The sequence below is a fragment of the Plutella xylostella genome, chromosome 5 (assembly GCF_932276165.1).
Source record: "Plutella xylostella chromosome 5, ilPluXylo3.1, whole genome shotgun sequence".
NCBI lineage: Eukaryota > Metazoa > Arthropoda > Insecta > Lepidoptera > Plutellidae > Plutella > Plutella xylostella.
Window position 1 is genome coordinate 975,899 of NC_063985.1, and position 18,474 is coordinate 994,372.

At 38.9% G+C, this 18,474-nt stretch overlaps 2 protein-coding genes across 2 annotated transcripts in view; both read left to right on the forward strand.

Moving 5' to 3' along the window:
* The window catches only part of LOC105383460 (probable G-protein coupled receptor 158), a 132,096-nt gene that overhangs the window by 81,013 nt on the left and 32,609 nt on the right, over positions 1-18,474 (forward strand). The window contains exon 5 of the mRNA XM_038113085.2: positions 5,461-5,604. Within this exon, the coding sequence (XP_037969013.2) occupies positions 5,461-5,604 (144 nt within the window). The remainder of the gene's footprint in view (positions 1-5,460; positions 5,605-18,474) is intronic.
* On the forward strand, positions 8,078-13,675 carry LOC125491344. The gene has a single exon (XM_048633034.1). The coding sequence runs from the start codon at positions 8,140-8,142 to the stop codon at positions 13,507-13,509; it is 5,370 nt and encodes a 1,789-aa protein (XP_048488991.1). The 5' UTR covers positions 8,078-8,139; the 3' UTR covers positions 13,510-13,675.

Genomic DNA, 18,474 nt, shown 5'->3' on the forward strand with positions numbered 1-18,474 from the left:
CTGGGTCTTACAATAACATTACCATACGAATACTTCGTGTTATTTTCGCAGCCTCGCTTGCAAGGCATCATACGTCAGCCGGCAGATTTTCCCTAAATCAACGACATGGGCGGAAAATCTTATTATTTGTGAACTCATCAATAACCTCGCTCCGAGCAATGTGTATGAAAGTGAGGATTTATTTCTCGATGCTTCTAGAAGGGATGAAAAGCGTTGTATATTGCGAGACTAGGTGAGTGTAACTTTATATTTGTTGCGTTCTTATTTTGTGAGCCATTAGAGTACAATTTGAACTGAAGGGGGTGCTAGCCATTTACAGCCACTGTACAAGATAAAATTGATGGGGACCACATCATGTGGTGATGTTTGTGGTGAAGCATTGAATATTTATTGGCTTCTACATAAACATAATCTCTCGTAATGGATTGCTTTCCGTAGTTATTTGCTAAGTATGTACGAGGGAATTTTCGTTAATTCAATATAATTATATACAGAGTGTGGTTGGTCATTTATCAGAAAATTTAGACCAATGTACAGTCAGCTGCAAAAGTCGTTATACAATTCCGTAGTTGCAAAACATCGATAAATGTCTAGCAATTTTTGATAATCTCTGTGCTTTCCAACTTTTGGCGATTTATTGTGATAACCAATTTCTGACACTACATTTGTTCATCAAGTAGCGGAAGACCTGCACAGCAACTTCTGGAGTGTTATGTTGACAAGCTTGTTCATATTAGAAAAAATGTGCAGTGACTTCTTCCGTCTTATGGTGCATCGATGTTTTGCAACTTAGGATCTGTATAACGATTTTTGCATTTGACTGTACCTACTCAAAATATAAAGAAGATAATAGGTAGGTAGGTAGTAGCTCAGTCGGGTAAGCGCCCGCTTCTCACGCAAGAGATGCGGGTTCGAATCCCGGCGCTGACATGTACCAATGAGTTCTTTTAACTTAAGTACAATGTATACCATCGCTCTTACGGTGAAGGAAAACATCGTAAGGAAACCTGCATATCTAGATTTAGCACATCTAGATATGTGAACCCACCATACCGCAGTGGACCAGCGTGGTGGGAAATGGTCCAAGCTTAGGAAGGCAGTTTAGACCTTGGGGATATGCACAAAGGTTCTACTCGAGAGAGCCAGGTGCAGGTACTTACACCCCCACAGAGAATAGAATAGAATAGAATAGGTAGGTATATTATAGTTTGTCCAGGATTTGCGCATAACGCTCTCGATAATGCGTCACTACCAAACCACTCTACAAAACACATGAAAATGACGTTAAAACCTCCAGTTGCAGTAAAGTTAACAAGCAGACTGGAACCGCCTAGACGGGGGAAGACGTACCTAAATAGCCCAATTCTGACTAAAGGCGGTCTCTCACTCGGCCTCGCTCGCTGAACATAAACTAGCATCGTTCCGATCGTAACGGTGGTGAAACGGCTGTATTACGTAGGAATTTAATTCGATATCCCATTGTTTTCTTACCCGACTGCCGAAGGAGGAGGGTAATGTTATTTAGAATATATATTTTTTTCTTTGAGATTTTATTTCTTTAAAGAAAAACGCAATATTGAAATTACCTACGTAACTACTAACTTAATAAATGGTTTAATTATGAAATTAGTATTATTATGTTTGTTGTTTGTTTGTGGCAGTACGAGAGAGACTTTTATCTCTTGGGAATAACAAGGTGTGTATATAAATTAACCCAGACAAACCCAGCTTTTTAAAACTTTTTTAACTCTTTCAATTAGTGCTTAGGTGTATCAATCTGTGCATGACGCCAAAAGTGGGATGCAGAGTAAGCCGAAGGATCATGTTATTCTGAGCAACTTTTGTTCTTCGTACAATTTACTGTACCACTTCTGCAATACTCTGTATAAATAAATACGGCACCTTGTTGAGAACACAGGTACGTAATAAGGCCGCCATTTCTTCCAGATCGCTTCCTCAAGGCCACGGCTGTGAGCCACTCGCGTTATTACTCCCAATTCTGTCTTCAAGAAAGATGGTTAACCCAAAATAGGTGACCTTGCTTCACTCGAGCCGTGCTCCAAATGTCAACAGCATGGGGCTACAGCTCTATGTTTGGTTTACAACTTTAATCCAATATTTTAGATTAGGAGTTTAAACTTAAGGTTTCCGGTTGGTTCATAGAGAGTTTCATTGAACCATAGAAATAGTAGTTCCTAATTCCATATTATTAGTTCCGAAAAAGCAAATTAACACACTCACGAGCAATAAAAATATTGCACTCTCAAAATGACAACACCAAAAGGCCCATTTTTTACGATTTAATTTAAAATTTGAATACAGTTACTATTTACGTTTTCATTTGGGAATATTCTGATGCACAATTTAATGTATACCTACTTCAATGTTGCAGAAGGCGTCACTAAGCTAGTTTTTTCTTCCGTCAAGGACTGCTACTGGAACTTTTTCATTGCTCGTGAATGTTTTGTATAAATATTATACTCATAATAGAGCTGGGCGTCGAGTGCGAGTTTTTTCCCCTATAGAAAAGTGAAATCGAAATTTGTATGGCGCGGGAGACACGCCACCTAGCGGTAAGTAACTGTAGTAGCTCCGCGCCATACAAATCTGCGTTTTCGATTTTACTTTTCGATAGGTGAAAAAACTCGCATTTTAACCCAGATCCCACGAATAGGCAAACGTAGCCTATGCTGCCTCTACACCGCGAGGTCGACGGCCTACAACGGTGAGAATTCTTAGAATTGAGATATTTACTGGATCGCGCTTCTTTTCACATCTCCATACCCCGATTTCTCGGTTCAATGATTTAACAAATAGGAATTATTCTCATAGCATTTCAACTACACGCGGGTTTTTTTTTAATAACCTGAGGGCTGTTTCTAGGTTTTAATAAGAGGTTAAATTAAGAGTTCGCAACCTGTTATTTTCTAATAATTAGACCTGAAATGCACGTGACGTTTTGAGGGTCCATTAAAAAAACATTTAAAAAAGTATATTTTTTTTTACTCTGCCAGACTAACACACCGGCCCACGCATAACAACACTTAGCGAGAACAATGGCACGATGTCACGGAACCCTGCATAATTATGCGAATATACAACCTGCATTTGGCCGGTTTCTATGAGTCCCGTGGTAGCTGAAAATATGATTATGGTTACTGTATTAGATTTACAATATACGAACACGATGGAGCGTCAGTGCAAACGAAACATCTTGACAAATAACATCCCACCTCTTTACCACTGAGCTATTATTTTTAATTACGAGTAGTTCGGATAGAAGATTTGTGATTTTATTGATAGGTACAATGGTTGCCATTGAGTTGAACTTCAAACGGTTTGACAGTAACAAAATGTGGACAGTTTTTTTGCTTTGATTTTGTATGTGACGCATCTTGTTCGTATATTGTTTATCTAAGGTCACTGTCAATTAGCGCAAATTGTTACAAATTTGAGGGATAATTTTCATTATAAATTCTCATTACTGTAGCAGGTAGCTGCGTTGTATGTAGGTATTACATAATTATATCGAGATACACACGAAACAATATCACTTCTGAAATAATTCCATGTGAAATTAATTAATGTATGTGTAATTTTTTTAAACATTCAAAAGTATGTCGTATTTTGTGGCACTTAATTACCTAATTAAAATTGTAAGAATTGATTTCGTTCACACAAATGAATGGTGATAGGAAATTAATAAGTAACAAAATACTATCTGACCCTCTGCATATGACTTTATGGAAGTGAAGTTAGGTTACTATTTGTTAGGTTAGTTCCATAGAATAACGAGTACTAGTATCTGCATTTCCATACATAGTGGTGCCCCCTAGAAACCGCTTAACGAAACGTATAGCGCTATTTAGAAACCGCTAAAAATTTCAAGTTTTTTTGGGGCTACGTTTTTTTTCTATGCCATTGTAATTCTGTACTACTGTACTTGTTATTCTATGGTTAGTACCTATCTCAAAATGGAGCTGGTATCAGCATCAAATTACATTACTTAATTTACACAATTACCCCAATCCAGGTAGGTTTTATCTTCAATTACTCTCGCTCGCTTACATAGTACTCGTATATTATTTGCACATAAGAAAGCTTATTTCACTGCTACAACCCAAAGTAGTCTTTTGAATAAAATATTCGTTTTAATTCGGGAAAGTGCCGGTAGCACTACGTAATGTTTGTAAAGCAGCGTACAGACCGGCCCAACGAACGCCAATGAACGGGTTTCGTTGACCTTCGTTGCTGCAATCTGCCCTGTATTATGTATGATAAATATCCATCGTTGGCCGTTCGTTGGCCGTTCGTTGGGCCGGTCTGTACGCAGCTTTACGGATTACTTTGTAGTAAGTAGTGCTTCAGATGTAAGCTGTAACCTAAAGTCTACGCAGTTGAACTAAAATTTAAGTTTACTTTGTGGGTTTGTTATTTATTATTAATGAGTTTGTAATACGGGCTTACAGTGGCAATATTATTAAGTGCCTCATAAAGATCTTATTATCTAGGGAGTGCAGAAACGTTAAAAGTATACTATCGGTCTTATTCATAAAAAGTTACGGAAGACCTATAGGCCTGCTATAAGCAAATGTCAAAATGTTTGGTCTGTGAAATCTATTAGCATCACTATAGTTATTGAAGGTTTACGGAACGATTATGAATAGAGATTTTTATGAAACCTCAAATAGGCTTAAAGTGTTCCGTAACTATTGAGCTCAGTAAACCTTCTTTAAGGTTTTTTTATGAATAAGACCGTATGATTATAGAGACCAAAATAAGAATTAAACTCACTGATGGTGAAGCAATGGTATTACTTCTTTTACTAGTTTATTCGAAATTAGGGCTTACTAGAGCCACCAATTGAAAAACGAAAAAATATGATGAAAAGCGTTTTTTTTTTCCAAAAACTATGTCCTTACTCCTTACTTAAATCTGTTCGGTATGCTAGTTGGAATTTTAGAACCTATGTACCTCCACAATACCTAGTATCTGGAAACTAAATTAACTATAACTTAGTAACATCCTTAAGGGGCAGTCGCCTACCAACTAGCCTTTCCCAAGAAAGCACTTAATTCTATTTCCGGGATCCTTCATCCATCTTCCACCGCCTACATACATTTCAAGGTTACTGCTTTTCTCCTAATAAAGTTGTCTTTTACTTTTTATCACATCGGAAACAAACATGAGAGAACTATTTATGACTGATCTAATGTAATCAAAATGTATTGTTAATCAAATCATAATAATTAAACGAATGTACTTGACTTTAAACAAATTATAAAATAATCTATTTCACTGTAATGTAAATGTAGTTAACAGTACCTTAACTACTGTTGGATATTGTGAAACAGATATTCTTAAAAGTCGTAAAAAAACTTGTTCAGATCAAAAAGACAACTAAGATACCTACCAGTTTTAGCTTGTAACACCCTATATAACCACCCACGTTGTCCCCAGTGCGTGCCGGTGCCCGGGCTGGGGTTCCGTCGCGGCTCGTACCGCTGCCACTGCCGGCGCGGGTTCTACTTCCCCAACACCACCGCGCCCACCCGCTACTACAACGGCAGCGACATCGAGGAGGAGTATGAGAAGCATTTGTCGGTGAGTTCTAATCATCATCATTCTATTCTATTCTATTCTATTCTCTGTGGGGGTGTAAGTACCAGCACCTGGATCTCTCGATTGGAACCTTTGTGCATACCCCCAGGTCTAAACTGCCTTCCTAAGCTTGGTTTCCTCACGATGTTTTCCTTCACCGTAAAAGCGATGGTATACATTGTACTTAAGTTAAAAGAACTCATTGGTACATGTCAGCGCCGGGATTAGAACCCGCATCTCTTGCGTGAGAAGCGGGCGCTTACCCGACTGAGCGACCACCGCTCCTAAATCATCATCATTATATGATCACTTCTTAAAGTGAGTATAGACTACAACACTTACTTGTAACAGAACGACGAGCCGCTCTCTGATATGTTGTGTATCATCATTTTACGAACTTTTTATCATGCTTTTTCCTGTATTGTACAATTCGTAAGAACGAACAAAATGTTATAATCTATACTCACCTAGAGGTTCGGTGCAAACTGAGCATCGAATCTGTCTAGCTTGAGGTCATATGGCCGTGTGAGATGTATCGTTATTATTATTATCGTTATACAGTCGGAAATATAGTTTCTGAATTATGCCCTAGACTGGGATGTTGTCTATTATTGGGCTGGCAGTGGTCTAGCGCTTATCTCTTCTTGATATGGTCGGTTGGCCAGCCAACTGCCACTTCAGCTTACATATTTTACGAGTACTGCTTATTCCTGATCTCTTCAAGAGCAAAGGGAGATAAAGGATTTTCAGTCGACGTCGTTAAACTGGTTTAATACATGTTCCACTAACCACAGCGCCGTATTTATCTTGAAACGCGATATACAGACGCTTATCGATAACGGACCCGTGCATCCCGCGCTATGGGTTGTTGTTTTATTTTATCTCCAATCATTTGATATTGGCATTTTAGTTTACCATATATTTAATTAAATTAGTTTGGTATTCATTCCCGAACTAGTTTCACCATTACCGCATGTCATTCAAGTCGGTTACCTCGGGATTTAGGGTTCACTAATCAAGTGATGGATTTGGAATTAAATCAACCGAAATCAATCAATATTGACTTGGGTACCTAAGCATTAAGGGACCAAAATAAGAACAGAATGGGCATGTTTGTAATATTATAGGTATAGAGGTAAAGAATGTTGTAGCAAAGTTAATTGTATAAAATGTGTTGTTCAGTCCCATCACTAGTGGCTGTACCCCATCACTATCACTTGTCAAACCGAATCGGCAACGTCACTTCTTATAATTAAATTCTAACCATCAACATTGTAAATTGTAAAAGCAAGAATATACGCTGTATTTAAACTTATTTGGAGTCAGATTATTCATCCTCACCATCCTACAAGCATCTACGAGGAACATTGGTGACCACCGACGTGATAAATTCAACGCAGCTATCGACGGGCAAACCAGCGACATTGAGGTTACGCAACGTGCACACCTCGTGAGAACATTGAAAATCAGCAAGTTCTTGTTCTCCCTGATACCGCATCCCGCCAGCCGTTGGATCACAATTACAACCAACATAACTACAATCTTCAGTAACACAATATTTCAAGAAAACAACAAATTTCAAGGACAAGTCGGTGAAAACTGCTACGTCATTACGCCAACAAACGGACAACGGAGTCGAATATTCACCGGGAATCGATAATTTCCCTCAAGCTGAAGCCAGCCAGTTCACCAGGAGGTATAGTAAGCCACCCAGGAGCGCTGCAGCCAGAGCTAAACAGCAGGGAAGTGCCCTTCCTACCTATTTATTACTCCTTGCCCTGTCCAATTCGTTTATTCAGAGTTGTCAATGCTTTGATTGTTGCGTTATTGTTGCCTAGCATCTATATTTCACTTTTCTTGCATCCCACTAGTTGCTATAATGCAAAATATCTTCATTCTAAACATAAAAACCTAATCATTCACAAACTATATCTTGCTACGTTTGCACAAATAAGCTAGCTTGCTAAATACATATTCAAATTCAAAGCCAACTAACGATTATTACAATAATACATAATTACATCTTGTTGCTAAGGCGCATATCAGGGATAACCTACCTCTAAACCCATTGCAAGTCCCATACGCTAAGGCAAACAAAATAAACAATAACTAAGCAGCTATCATATCCATCTACTAACAATAAACTTCACACTAAGTTGTTATCAGTAAAAAAACACGCACTCACGCCTTGTACTAATGTACTCCCTTGCGGGGTAGGCAGAGGTGCATTGTTATCAGTAAACTATTTATAAGTAATCAAACCACATTCAGTATTCAGTCAATAACGCTTTGCTTATTCTCCGCATTCCAGTTGTGTGGCCGCTGCCTCAGCTGATACCATAGTGTTGGCTCGCAGTGAGTGCCATCCCGTCCACGCCAGCCAGCCCAGCGAGGTCATTTAACCCACCATACACCACACAACCGAACTGAGAGCATCTATTATTTAAGTTAAAGTATTATTTTTATTATTTCATTGACTAATTATTGGTTTACTTTGGTACAACTAAACAGTAGGTACTCTTAACTTATACCTGCACCATGTCACAAGGGGAGACTGCACCTAAGTCTCCATCAGAGAATCTAAAGCTAAATGTACCTCAGACTAGTTACTATAACAGTCTGAAGGATCTCAATACTAAGCGTAGTTCTGTAAAGGGCAGAATTACAAAATACAAAAATCTTTTAAAGAAAATAACCGAATCACATGATGTTTCGCCAACTGATTTGTGCATGCTAACCCAAAGGTTTGATAAGTTTCATGAGTTATATTCAACTTTTGATGAATTACAGTCTCAGATAGAATTATTAAATTCCTCTAATTTAGAGAGTGAACTCGACACTCGTGAAGAGTTAGAGGCTGAGTTTTCATTGCTTATTGCACAAACTCGAGTATATTTAGATAAGAACAAGTCTCATAAAAATGACTTTGAATCTGCATCTGAAAATGGGTCTCACAAGTCTAGTTGCAGCCACTCATGTGACAATGGTGTTGGTGCAAGCTTCAAACTGCCTATAATAAAAATATCGAACTTTGATGGTTCATATTTTAAGTGGTTGGAATTTAGAGATACTTTCACTTCTCTCATCCACAACAACAACCAAATTAAACCAATACACAAGTTCCATTACTTGAATTCTTACCTGGAAGGGGAGGCTGCTCGTGTCTTAACCAATCTAGAAGTAACGACTGATAATTACAAGGAAGCCTGGCGTCTCCTCTGTGAGAGATACAACAACGAAAAACAATTGATAAAAAATCACTTGAATTCTTTATGCAACATTCAACCTGTCGCCCGAGACTCCGCAAAGGGTTTGAGGTTCATAGTTGACCATGTTTCCAAGAACCTACGGGCATTGAGCTCTCTTGGTGAACCAACAACCTCCTGGGACACCCTCATCATTCATTTGGTCTCGGCAAAGCTCGACAACAATTCTACTTTTAAGTGGGAAGAATATAAAAATAATTTTGAAAAATCACCATCATTAAATGATTTTTTCACATTTCTAAAGGGTCGTGCAGACATTCTCGAGTCAGTTAACTATAATAAAACTGTCAACAATCACCCCAGACCCGACTCACACTCAACTTATAACAAACCTGATAAGTCACATACAAAATCTTTCGCAATTTCAGCCACTGATGCCCCTCCAGCTCCTGTGTGTGTGCTGTGCAATGGGAGTCATCGCATTTACGACTGCGCGTCGTTCCTGGCCATGTCCGTGGAGGACAGATGCTCGGAAGCAGCTCGTCTTCGCCTGTGTGCCAACTGCTTGCGTAAAGGCCATTCTTCTCGCCAGTGCAGACTTCGTTCATGCTCCATTTGCAAATTGCGACACAACACTCTCCTCCATAGGAGTACCAACCGTGACCCTCCCCAGGCTCAAAATACCTCAAACGTAAATACATCCACCATGGAATCTGAGGTAGGTCAGGAAGAAAATAGCAACATAATTAGCATGTCTATTAACTCAAGTACAAACGAAAGTATTTTACTTTCAACTGCTCTAGTTGATATTTACAATCCGAGTACTAAAAGTCACCTAACCATTCGTGCTCTTTTAGACAGCGGGAGCCAATCGTCTTTAATAAGTAGCGATCTAAAAACTAAGCTAGATTTGACTCCTCAGCCAACTCGAGTAAACATTGTAGGTGTAGGTAACATTATCACATCTAACTCATTGCAACGCTGCCTTGTACAAATTAAATCGAAGCACAGCAACTACTCAGCTGATCTGTCATGTCTTGTACTGCCCAATTTAACTGGGAACTTGCCTAACAAGTCGTTTGATTTGTCTCAAATTAATTTACCAACCAACATAAAACTGGCTGACCCTACTTTCAATGTATCGGCACCTATAGATATGATAATTGGTGCTGACATCTTTTGGTCATTGATAGAATCAGATCAATTGTATTTAGGCTCAAAACAACCGGTCATGCGCAAGACCAAATTAGGTTGGGTATTGGCAGGCGCATTGTTTACACAAGATTATATTGATTCAACAATAAATTGCAATCATGTTTCAACCGTTGATTATCATTCAAGTGATTACATTTCTAATGAAACATTAGATAAAACTATAACAAAATTTTGGGAATCGGATCAAATTCCTGAATCATCAAATAAAGTTGTTTACACAGATTTAGAAAAGGAATGTGAGCAACATTTCATCGATAACACAACTCGCAACGCAGAAGGCAGGTTTTGTGTCAAACTACCCCTTCTTTCAGAACCAGACTGTCTAGGTGATTCATTTAGATTAGCTAGGAGACAATTTTTTGCGTTAGAAAGGAGATTTAAAAACAATTTAGAACTGAAACTTTTATATTCTAAATTCATTGAAGAATACCACAAGCTAGGGCACCTATCTAAGTCAGATAGTTTGATTCCCAATCAATCCTACTTCATTCCACATCACGCTGTGTTGCGGCCAGCTAGTGAATCAACGGCATTACGTGTAGTGTTCAATGGAAGTGCTAGGACTACCTCAGGTTATTCTATCAATGATTTACAAATGACAGGACCCCACATTCAAGATTCTCTGTTCAATATAATACTGAGATTTCGCCAGTACGCTTACGTTTTGTCTGGAGACATCGAAAAGATGTACAGACAAGTGGAGGTCCATAAAAGTAATCGTAATTTGCAAATGATTTTGTGGCGTAATAACGAAACTGAACCGTTACAGTCATTCAATTTAAACACGGTTACCTACGGGTATACCAGTTCAAGTTATTTAAGCACTCGCTGCTTATGGCAGCTAGGTGAAGAGTGCCATGATTCTAGGATAAAGGAAATCATACAAAACGATTTTCTGGTTGATGATTTATTAACTGGTAGCAATAATCAGGACGATTTATTACACATCAAAAGAACAATAGAGCGTTGTTTATCAAAGGGTTGCTTTAATTTACGCAAGTATCGTTCTAATGCTCCATCAGTTCTCGCTGATTCACAAAACACAGAAGGTAATCTAGTGATTAGTTCATCTTCCCATACATTAGGAGTTGGCTGGGATCCAAAAAAAGATCATATTCAATTTCCTAGCAGTTACAAAATTAAAAAGGATTCCCCAACAAAACGATCAATTTTGTCAGATTCATGTAAAATTTTTGACCCGTTGGGCTTATTAAGTTCAATTACTATTAAGCCAAAACTATTAATCCAGAAGCTATGGATTGAAAAGGCGGATTGGGATACGCCTGTTAGTCAGGAAGTCATACAATCATGGCAATCGTTTGTCAACAGCATAGAAAGCATACAAGATATAAACATTCCCAGACATGCATTTAGTATCAATGATAGTAGTGTAGAATTACACTGTTTTTGCGACGCGTCTAAGTTTGCATTTGGTACATGCATTTATGTAAGGTGCATAGATACAGATGGTGCAGTTACAGTGCGCCTATTATGTGCCAAGGCCAGGGTAGCATCAGTGAAGCCCACGACTATCCCCCGCCTTGAGCTGAGCGCATGCCTGCTCGGGGCGCAACTCGCAGCCGCCGTGTGTCGCGCTCTGCGATGTGTCATTACTCGCAAGTTCTTTTGGACGGACTCTTCTATCGCGTTGGCTTGGTTAGGTATGCGATACGACAGATTAAAAACGTTTGTCGCTAATCGGGTAGGTACTATCCTAGAGTTAACTGACGACTCTCAATGGCGTCATGTACCTACAGACCAGAATCCCGCAGACCTTGCTTCACGCGGCATATCCCCATCGGATATTAAAAATTTAGATTTTTGGTTCAACGGCCCCTCATTTCTTTCACAACCAGAACACTCATGGCCTACACTGAACACTAAACCTAATGATTTAAATGAAATACCTGAAATAAAAACAGTAAAAATTAATACATGCACAGAAAATACAAACAATAAACTCATAAATTTTGAAGATCATTCTAACCTAAACCGTTTACAACGATCATTTTCATATGTACTACGTTTCATTCATAATTGTAGAAACAAACAAAAAAAGACTGGTATTTTGCAGCCTGAGGAGCTCACTGCTTCTCTTGAATTGTTGGTAAAGCTAGCCCAAGAGGAAACTCTCTCGAAGGAGCTCAGTATCCTGAAGAATAATAAACCACTCAATCCGAAGAACCCATTGTTGTCTTTAAATCCATTTCTGGACTCTAATAACATTTTGAGAGTGGGAGGACGTCTAGATTCTTCTTGCTACTCATTTGAAAAGCGTCATCCCATGCTTCTTCACTCAAAGCATACGCTTACAAAGTTACTGTTTCGTCGTGAACACATACGTCTTCTTCATGCTGGTCCACAGCTATTACTTTCTTCCATAAGGGAATACATTTGGCCAATTGCTGGCAGAGATCTAGCTCGTACTACAGCAAGACAGTGTGTAGTCTGTCGCAAAGTAAGCGGTAAAACTACAACTCCTATCATGGGATCGTTACCTAAACAACGTGTTGACCCAGGATTTCCCTTCTTGAGTACTGGTGTTGACTTTGCCGGACCATTTTTAATTACAGACAGAAAAGGAAGAGGTTGTAAGATAACTAAATGTTACTTATGTCTATTTGTTTGCTTCCGGTATAAATGCTTGCATCTAGAAGCTGTAAGTGAGCTTTCTAAAGATTCTTTCATATTGTCATTGCGTCGTTTTATCTCTCGACGCGGGAAACCAAGGGAATTCTTTTGCGATAATGGCCGGAATTTCGTTGGTGCAGCCAGGGAAATCGGCGAATTCCTTACGTCTAACTCTGGTGACATATCAGCCTTTTCTTCAGAGTTAGGAATCAAATTTAATTTTCAACCTGCATATGCTCCTCACTTCGGTGGGTTATGGGAGGCTGGCGTTAAGTCGGCAAAGTATTATTTAAAGCGTATTTTAGGCAACTGTCATTTAACATTCGAAGAATTGGCAACTTTGTTTACTCAAATTGAGGCTATCCTCAACAGTAGACCTTTATGTCCATTATCCTCATCCCCTAATGATTACCAACCTTTAACCCCAGGGCATTTCCTAATTGGTCGTCCATTGCTGTCATTTCCATCACCAAATTTAGAAGATGCCAAGATGAGCAGACTAGACCGTTACCAGCGATTAGAGTATATGCGTCAACACTTTTGGAATCGTTGGCAACGAGAATATGTCACGGAGATGCAACAGAGGCAAAAATGGCGCATTCCTACTAGACAACTGCAAATAGGCGACCTGGTACTTCTGAAAGAAGAGAATCTCCCCCCAATGTCTTGGAGGCTAGGGCGTATAACATCTCTGTTCCCAGGAAAGGACAACGTAGCTCGGGTGGCTGAAGTCAAAACTACCCATGGTACATTCAGAAGAGGAGTGAAGTACCTCTGTCCTCTGCTGGAGCCTGCAGACACCTCTTTGGAACCTGAGGATTCCAAGGCCCCGGAGTATGTTCAGTCCCATCACTAGTGGCTGTACCCCATCACTATCACTTGTCAAACCGAATCGGCAACGTCACTTCTTATAATTAAATTCTAACCATCAACATTGTAAATTGTAAAAGCAAGAATATACGCTGTATTTAAACTTATTTGGAGTCAGATTATTCATCCTCACCATCCTACAAGCATCTACGAGGAACATGTGTTTATGTAGGTCTATTGTATACACGGTGTTTCAAAAGTGGTATACTAAACCAGAAGGTGCTAGTTAACAAATTTTCATAATTATGTGAAAATATAATTAACGTCATAATTTTTCAATTAAAAATTGCAAGACGGAAAGATTTTGATCACACTAAGACATTATAAATTTCCTTCATCACCACCAGAATCAGAATTTATTTAATAAAAAGAGATTTCTTAAAACAACCCATTATTATTATTATTAAATACTTTATTGCACAATACTAAATATGTACATAGGCGAACTTAATGCTAACAGCATTCTCTTCCAGCTAACCTTGGGTGTTGTGGAGAAAGTTATAGGTAGTGCGAAAGACTGAGAGGAAAAAGTCAATTTGTTTAAAATACCTATCCCCATCACGTTTCCACTGCTGGGGCACGGGTCTCCTTCCAATGAAGGAAGAGCTGTAGGTCTAGTCCACCACGCTAGTCAAGTGCGGATTGGTGAATGATTTTAAAACAATTTCCTTCGACAATATATAGGTACATTTTCAATAAATGACTCTTCTGTACCTGTTCTGTATTTCGATGGTAGATAAGTATGAATGGTAGCTACGTAGGTAGAAACGTAGATTCGGCGAACCGGAGACCTTATCAAAACAACATATCGAGAGTCGAAGCGATATTATTAAAGATAATTTTAATATTGCAAATGAGATGCTTAATGTATTCTCCGGAACTTTCCGAATATTAAATGATAAGTAATCGATATTCGATAGCTTGAGTTGTAATGAACCGTTATTCAATTTGTAGGTTCTCATTTGGAATGGGAAATTCAATAAAATAATTATGATGTTTTCTTTAAAGATACTGATATAAGATTATTTTGCGTACACGGCGTACAGTAGATATTAGCTACCGCCAAGATTTTCTTCGTGACAAAAAAATATAATACTTATTGCGAAATGGACTATTTTTTATAAAATCTACAGAACTTAATGTAATGTCGATACTTTGAAGAGGTTAGGTAAAAATCATAACTACCGTTTGAAAGCGTTTTTACCACAACTACTACGTTTCACCTTTTATCATAATTCATTTTTTTAATTTACCTCCCAATACCCAGTGCACCAACCCGCACTATGCCAGCGTGGTGGACTTGGCCTAAAACCCTTCCTTCATTGGAAGGAGACCCGTGCCCCAGCAATGGGGACGTGATGGGTCGTGATGATGATACCCAGTACCTAGAGGTTAATGTAAAAAACGCTAAAACGGCCGTTTCTGGCGGAAACACCATAATCTTCATTTATTATTCCATCGGCATGGATAGTTGGATCTGCCTAATACAGTCGTTACACCGACATTACACAGACCGATTAAATCACATATTTCATCCACATGAAATAACCTCTTGTAGGAAGTCACGCGTGGCCCGTAATTCATATTTACAGGCGGATTACATTAAACCTGCCTCTTCTTAGGAGGAAATATTGCTATTAATATTTGTAAGCTTAAAGACTTTATCGCTAGATCGCGTAATGCGAGGTTCGATCCAATACTTTTTACCCTTGACCGAAAAAAGGTTATTTGCGTTCCACGTGTATAATGTGTATCAGTACGACCATTATGGATTTTACAGTTTAAAAAACAAACTTTCATTAGTTTAATTTTGATATTTTAGTAGTTTTTGCATATGGAAGGAATAAATAACAATTAACCCTAGAGTAGTCGCGCCTTTTTGTGTGACGCGAGTGCTCGCGTGGCGGCATTTTGCCGCCCGTATTAAAATGTATTTTTTGGACACTTAATAATTACGAAATCTTATAAATGTATATAATTTGAATAGATTGAATCATATGGTATTAGAAAAAGTAATATTTATAGTTTTGATATTATAATTGTTCATTATTTGAGCTATCGTTCATGCTTTGGGAAAAATTGTGATCTTTTAGGTATAAATTTGTCTTAAGCCACACAAAATCAACAAATCTCAAAATTATTAAAAAAATTTGACGTTATTGTCATCTACAGCATTTATTTCAGCAACACAGTCCTGAAACATGAACACAAAGTGTTCGTTGCATAGTAACTTTCTTCATGTATTGTACCCTTTTTTGACCTGCTGTTGAAGACAGACATTATTACGAGCGTCGGGCTCTATGCCCGGCGCTTCAGCTGAAGAAGAAATACTTATGTCAATCACATACAAAATAACAACTCAAAGAAACTATCACGACCACAATACATTTTAATACTTACTAATTCTAATACTTACTTCTTATTTCTAAACATCGTGTAAAATACTAATACTTACTTCTATTTAATATAATATCAACAACCAAGAACATCTTTATTACTTATCTCGTGTCTTCGACTTCGAGCCTTCGCCACCATTTTCGAGCCGGATCTGGCTATACAACCAGATCGGCGAGACCAAGTCGAGGGACGCGATTGAGAACAACCCGTCAACATTCATTCACAATGATGGCGAAGGCTCGAAGTCGAAGACACGAGATAAGTAATAAAGATGTTCTTGGTTGTTGATATTATATTAAATAGAAGTAAGTATTAGTATTTTACACGATGTTTAGAAATAAGAAGTAAGTATTAGAATTAGTAAGTATTAAAATGTATTGTGGTCGTGATAGTTTCTTTGAGTTGTTATTTTGTATGTGATTGACATAAGTATTTCTTCTTCAGCTGAAGCGCCGGGCATAGAGCCCGACGCTCGTAATAATGTCTGTCTTCAACATGGTCCCCCCCTTGGAACGGTCTGTTCCAAGAGTGGAAGAGGGCACAACCGGTTGTACGCTCTTCTGAGCACAAGAGCACCTTAGTGTCAAGACTCAACTATCATACAAACCAGGAAGGGCGCCTTCGGCTGAGTGAGTCCGTTCCGATCTATCTAATTCCCAATTAGTTTCGATTCTCGTTAATTTTCCTTAGTTATTAATTTCTACCGATTTATTCACGTACTTATCCTCTTCTCATATGTCATTTGTTTGATTACCACAAGATTTTAACGTTCTAAAACATTTCCTAATCATGGATGCAAAAACATTAAAAAAGAATAGAGGTTCTGTAAAGGCCAAATTGACAATATTTAAGGGCCATCTCGAACAACTGACACCTTGCACCAAATTAAACACCTTGCAGTTTCGTGAACTATCCGCACGCCTCAACCGCATTAATGAATTGTATAAAGAATTTGACTCTATTCAAAATAATTTGGAAACTTTATCGGACACTCCAGAAGACGAGTTTAAAGAACGACAGGAGTTCGAGGCTGGATATTTCAGCACGGTCGCTGCCGCGCAGGAGCTGCTGGACCGGAGTGTGGAGCGCCCCGCCTCTGCGGGCCACGACCTGGCCGTGGCAGGATCCAGCACTGCCAATGATTCAGGTGCATTTCTTCCAACACTTAAGTTACCTACGATACATCTACCTACATTTGCTGGTGGCTATCAAGATTGGCTAGAATTCCACGACACGTACATGAGTCTCATTCATCTAAATGATTCAATTCCAAAAATTCAAAAATATCATTACTTACGATCATCACTAAGGGATAATGCAGCCTTGTTGATCCAATCATTAGACCTATCAGGTGACAATTACGATGTAGCCTGGGATTTACTATGTGAGCGCTACAACAACACCAAGTTATTAGTAAACAATCATTTGAAGGCTCTCTTCAATCTTGAACCCATGTTCAAGGAATCGTCCACGGGCCTTCGTAATATCATTGATTCGGTAAATAAAAACATTAGAGCTCTAAAAACACTACATCTGCCCACGGAGCATTGGGATGCGATAATAATTTACGTTATCTGCACAAAATTAGACCACGCAACACTGAAGGATTGGGAGATGCAGCGCGGACCCAACAACGCAATTCCAACATTTTCGGAATTTAATTCATTTATAAAAAACCGCGCTGCATGGCTGGAATCCATCGAAGAAAATCACCAAAAACTGCGTAGATATAGCGATACTCCACCCGTTCGCGCCAAAACCTTTGTGGCAAATTATTCGAACTCCGCGCATGCGAGTGGCTCTAATCCTTCACAAAATTCCTATTTCTGCCCAATTTGTAAACAATCACATAGCATATATGAATGCACAAAATTCAGATCCATGACCATAGAAGGGAGGATGGATAAGGTAAAACAATTAAACCTTTGCCAGAATTGTCTGCGTAAAGGTCACGATGAAACACATTGTTGGAGAGGTTCGTGCAAAATTTGCAACAAGAGACAATAACAGCTGAGGTCCTGCATGTAATAAAAGTCGATGATAATTTTTAAAGATTAATTTAGTGATGGGATGAGACCCGTCTAGCAGAATTGGATGTTTAGTGTCGTAATCATAATTCGCATTGCACAACCTGCCTCCTACTCGAATTAGGCCAGAATCATCGAGAAATGGATTCAGGCCTAATTCGAGTAGGAGGCAGGTTGTGCAATGCGACAAGGTTTCACTTCAGTCCAGCATACAGTCCTCATTTCAACGGCATGGCGGAGGGTTCGGTAAAGTCCATAAAATATCATTTGAAACGAGTGCTTGGCCTAGCACACTTAGACTTCGAGGAAATGTATACTGTGTTGGTCCAAATAGAAGGAATCCTAAACTCAAGGCCTATCACCCCCTTATCTTCGGATCCCTCTGATCTCATCCCTCTCACTCCTTCCCACTTCTTAATCGGACGGACATGCACGATGCTTCCGGCTGCCCCGGTGGAAGACAAGCCAATTTCATCACTAACAAGATTTAAGAGGATCGAACAACTCAAGGCACATTTTTGGAACCG

Excerpts from the sequence above, each read along its gene's own strand:
- LOC125491344 (XM_048633034.1), top strand. The coding sequence starts at position 8,140 with ATGTCACAAGGGGAGACTGCACCTAAGTCTCCATCAGAGAATCTAAAG.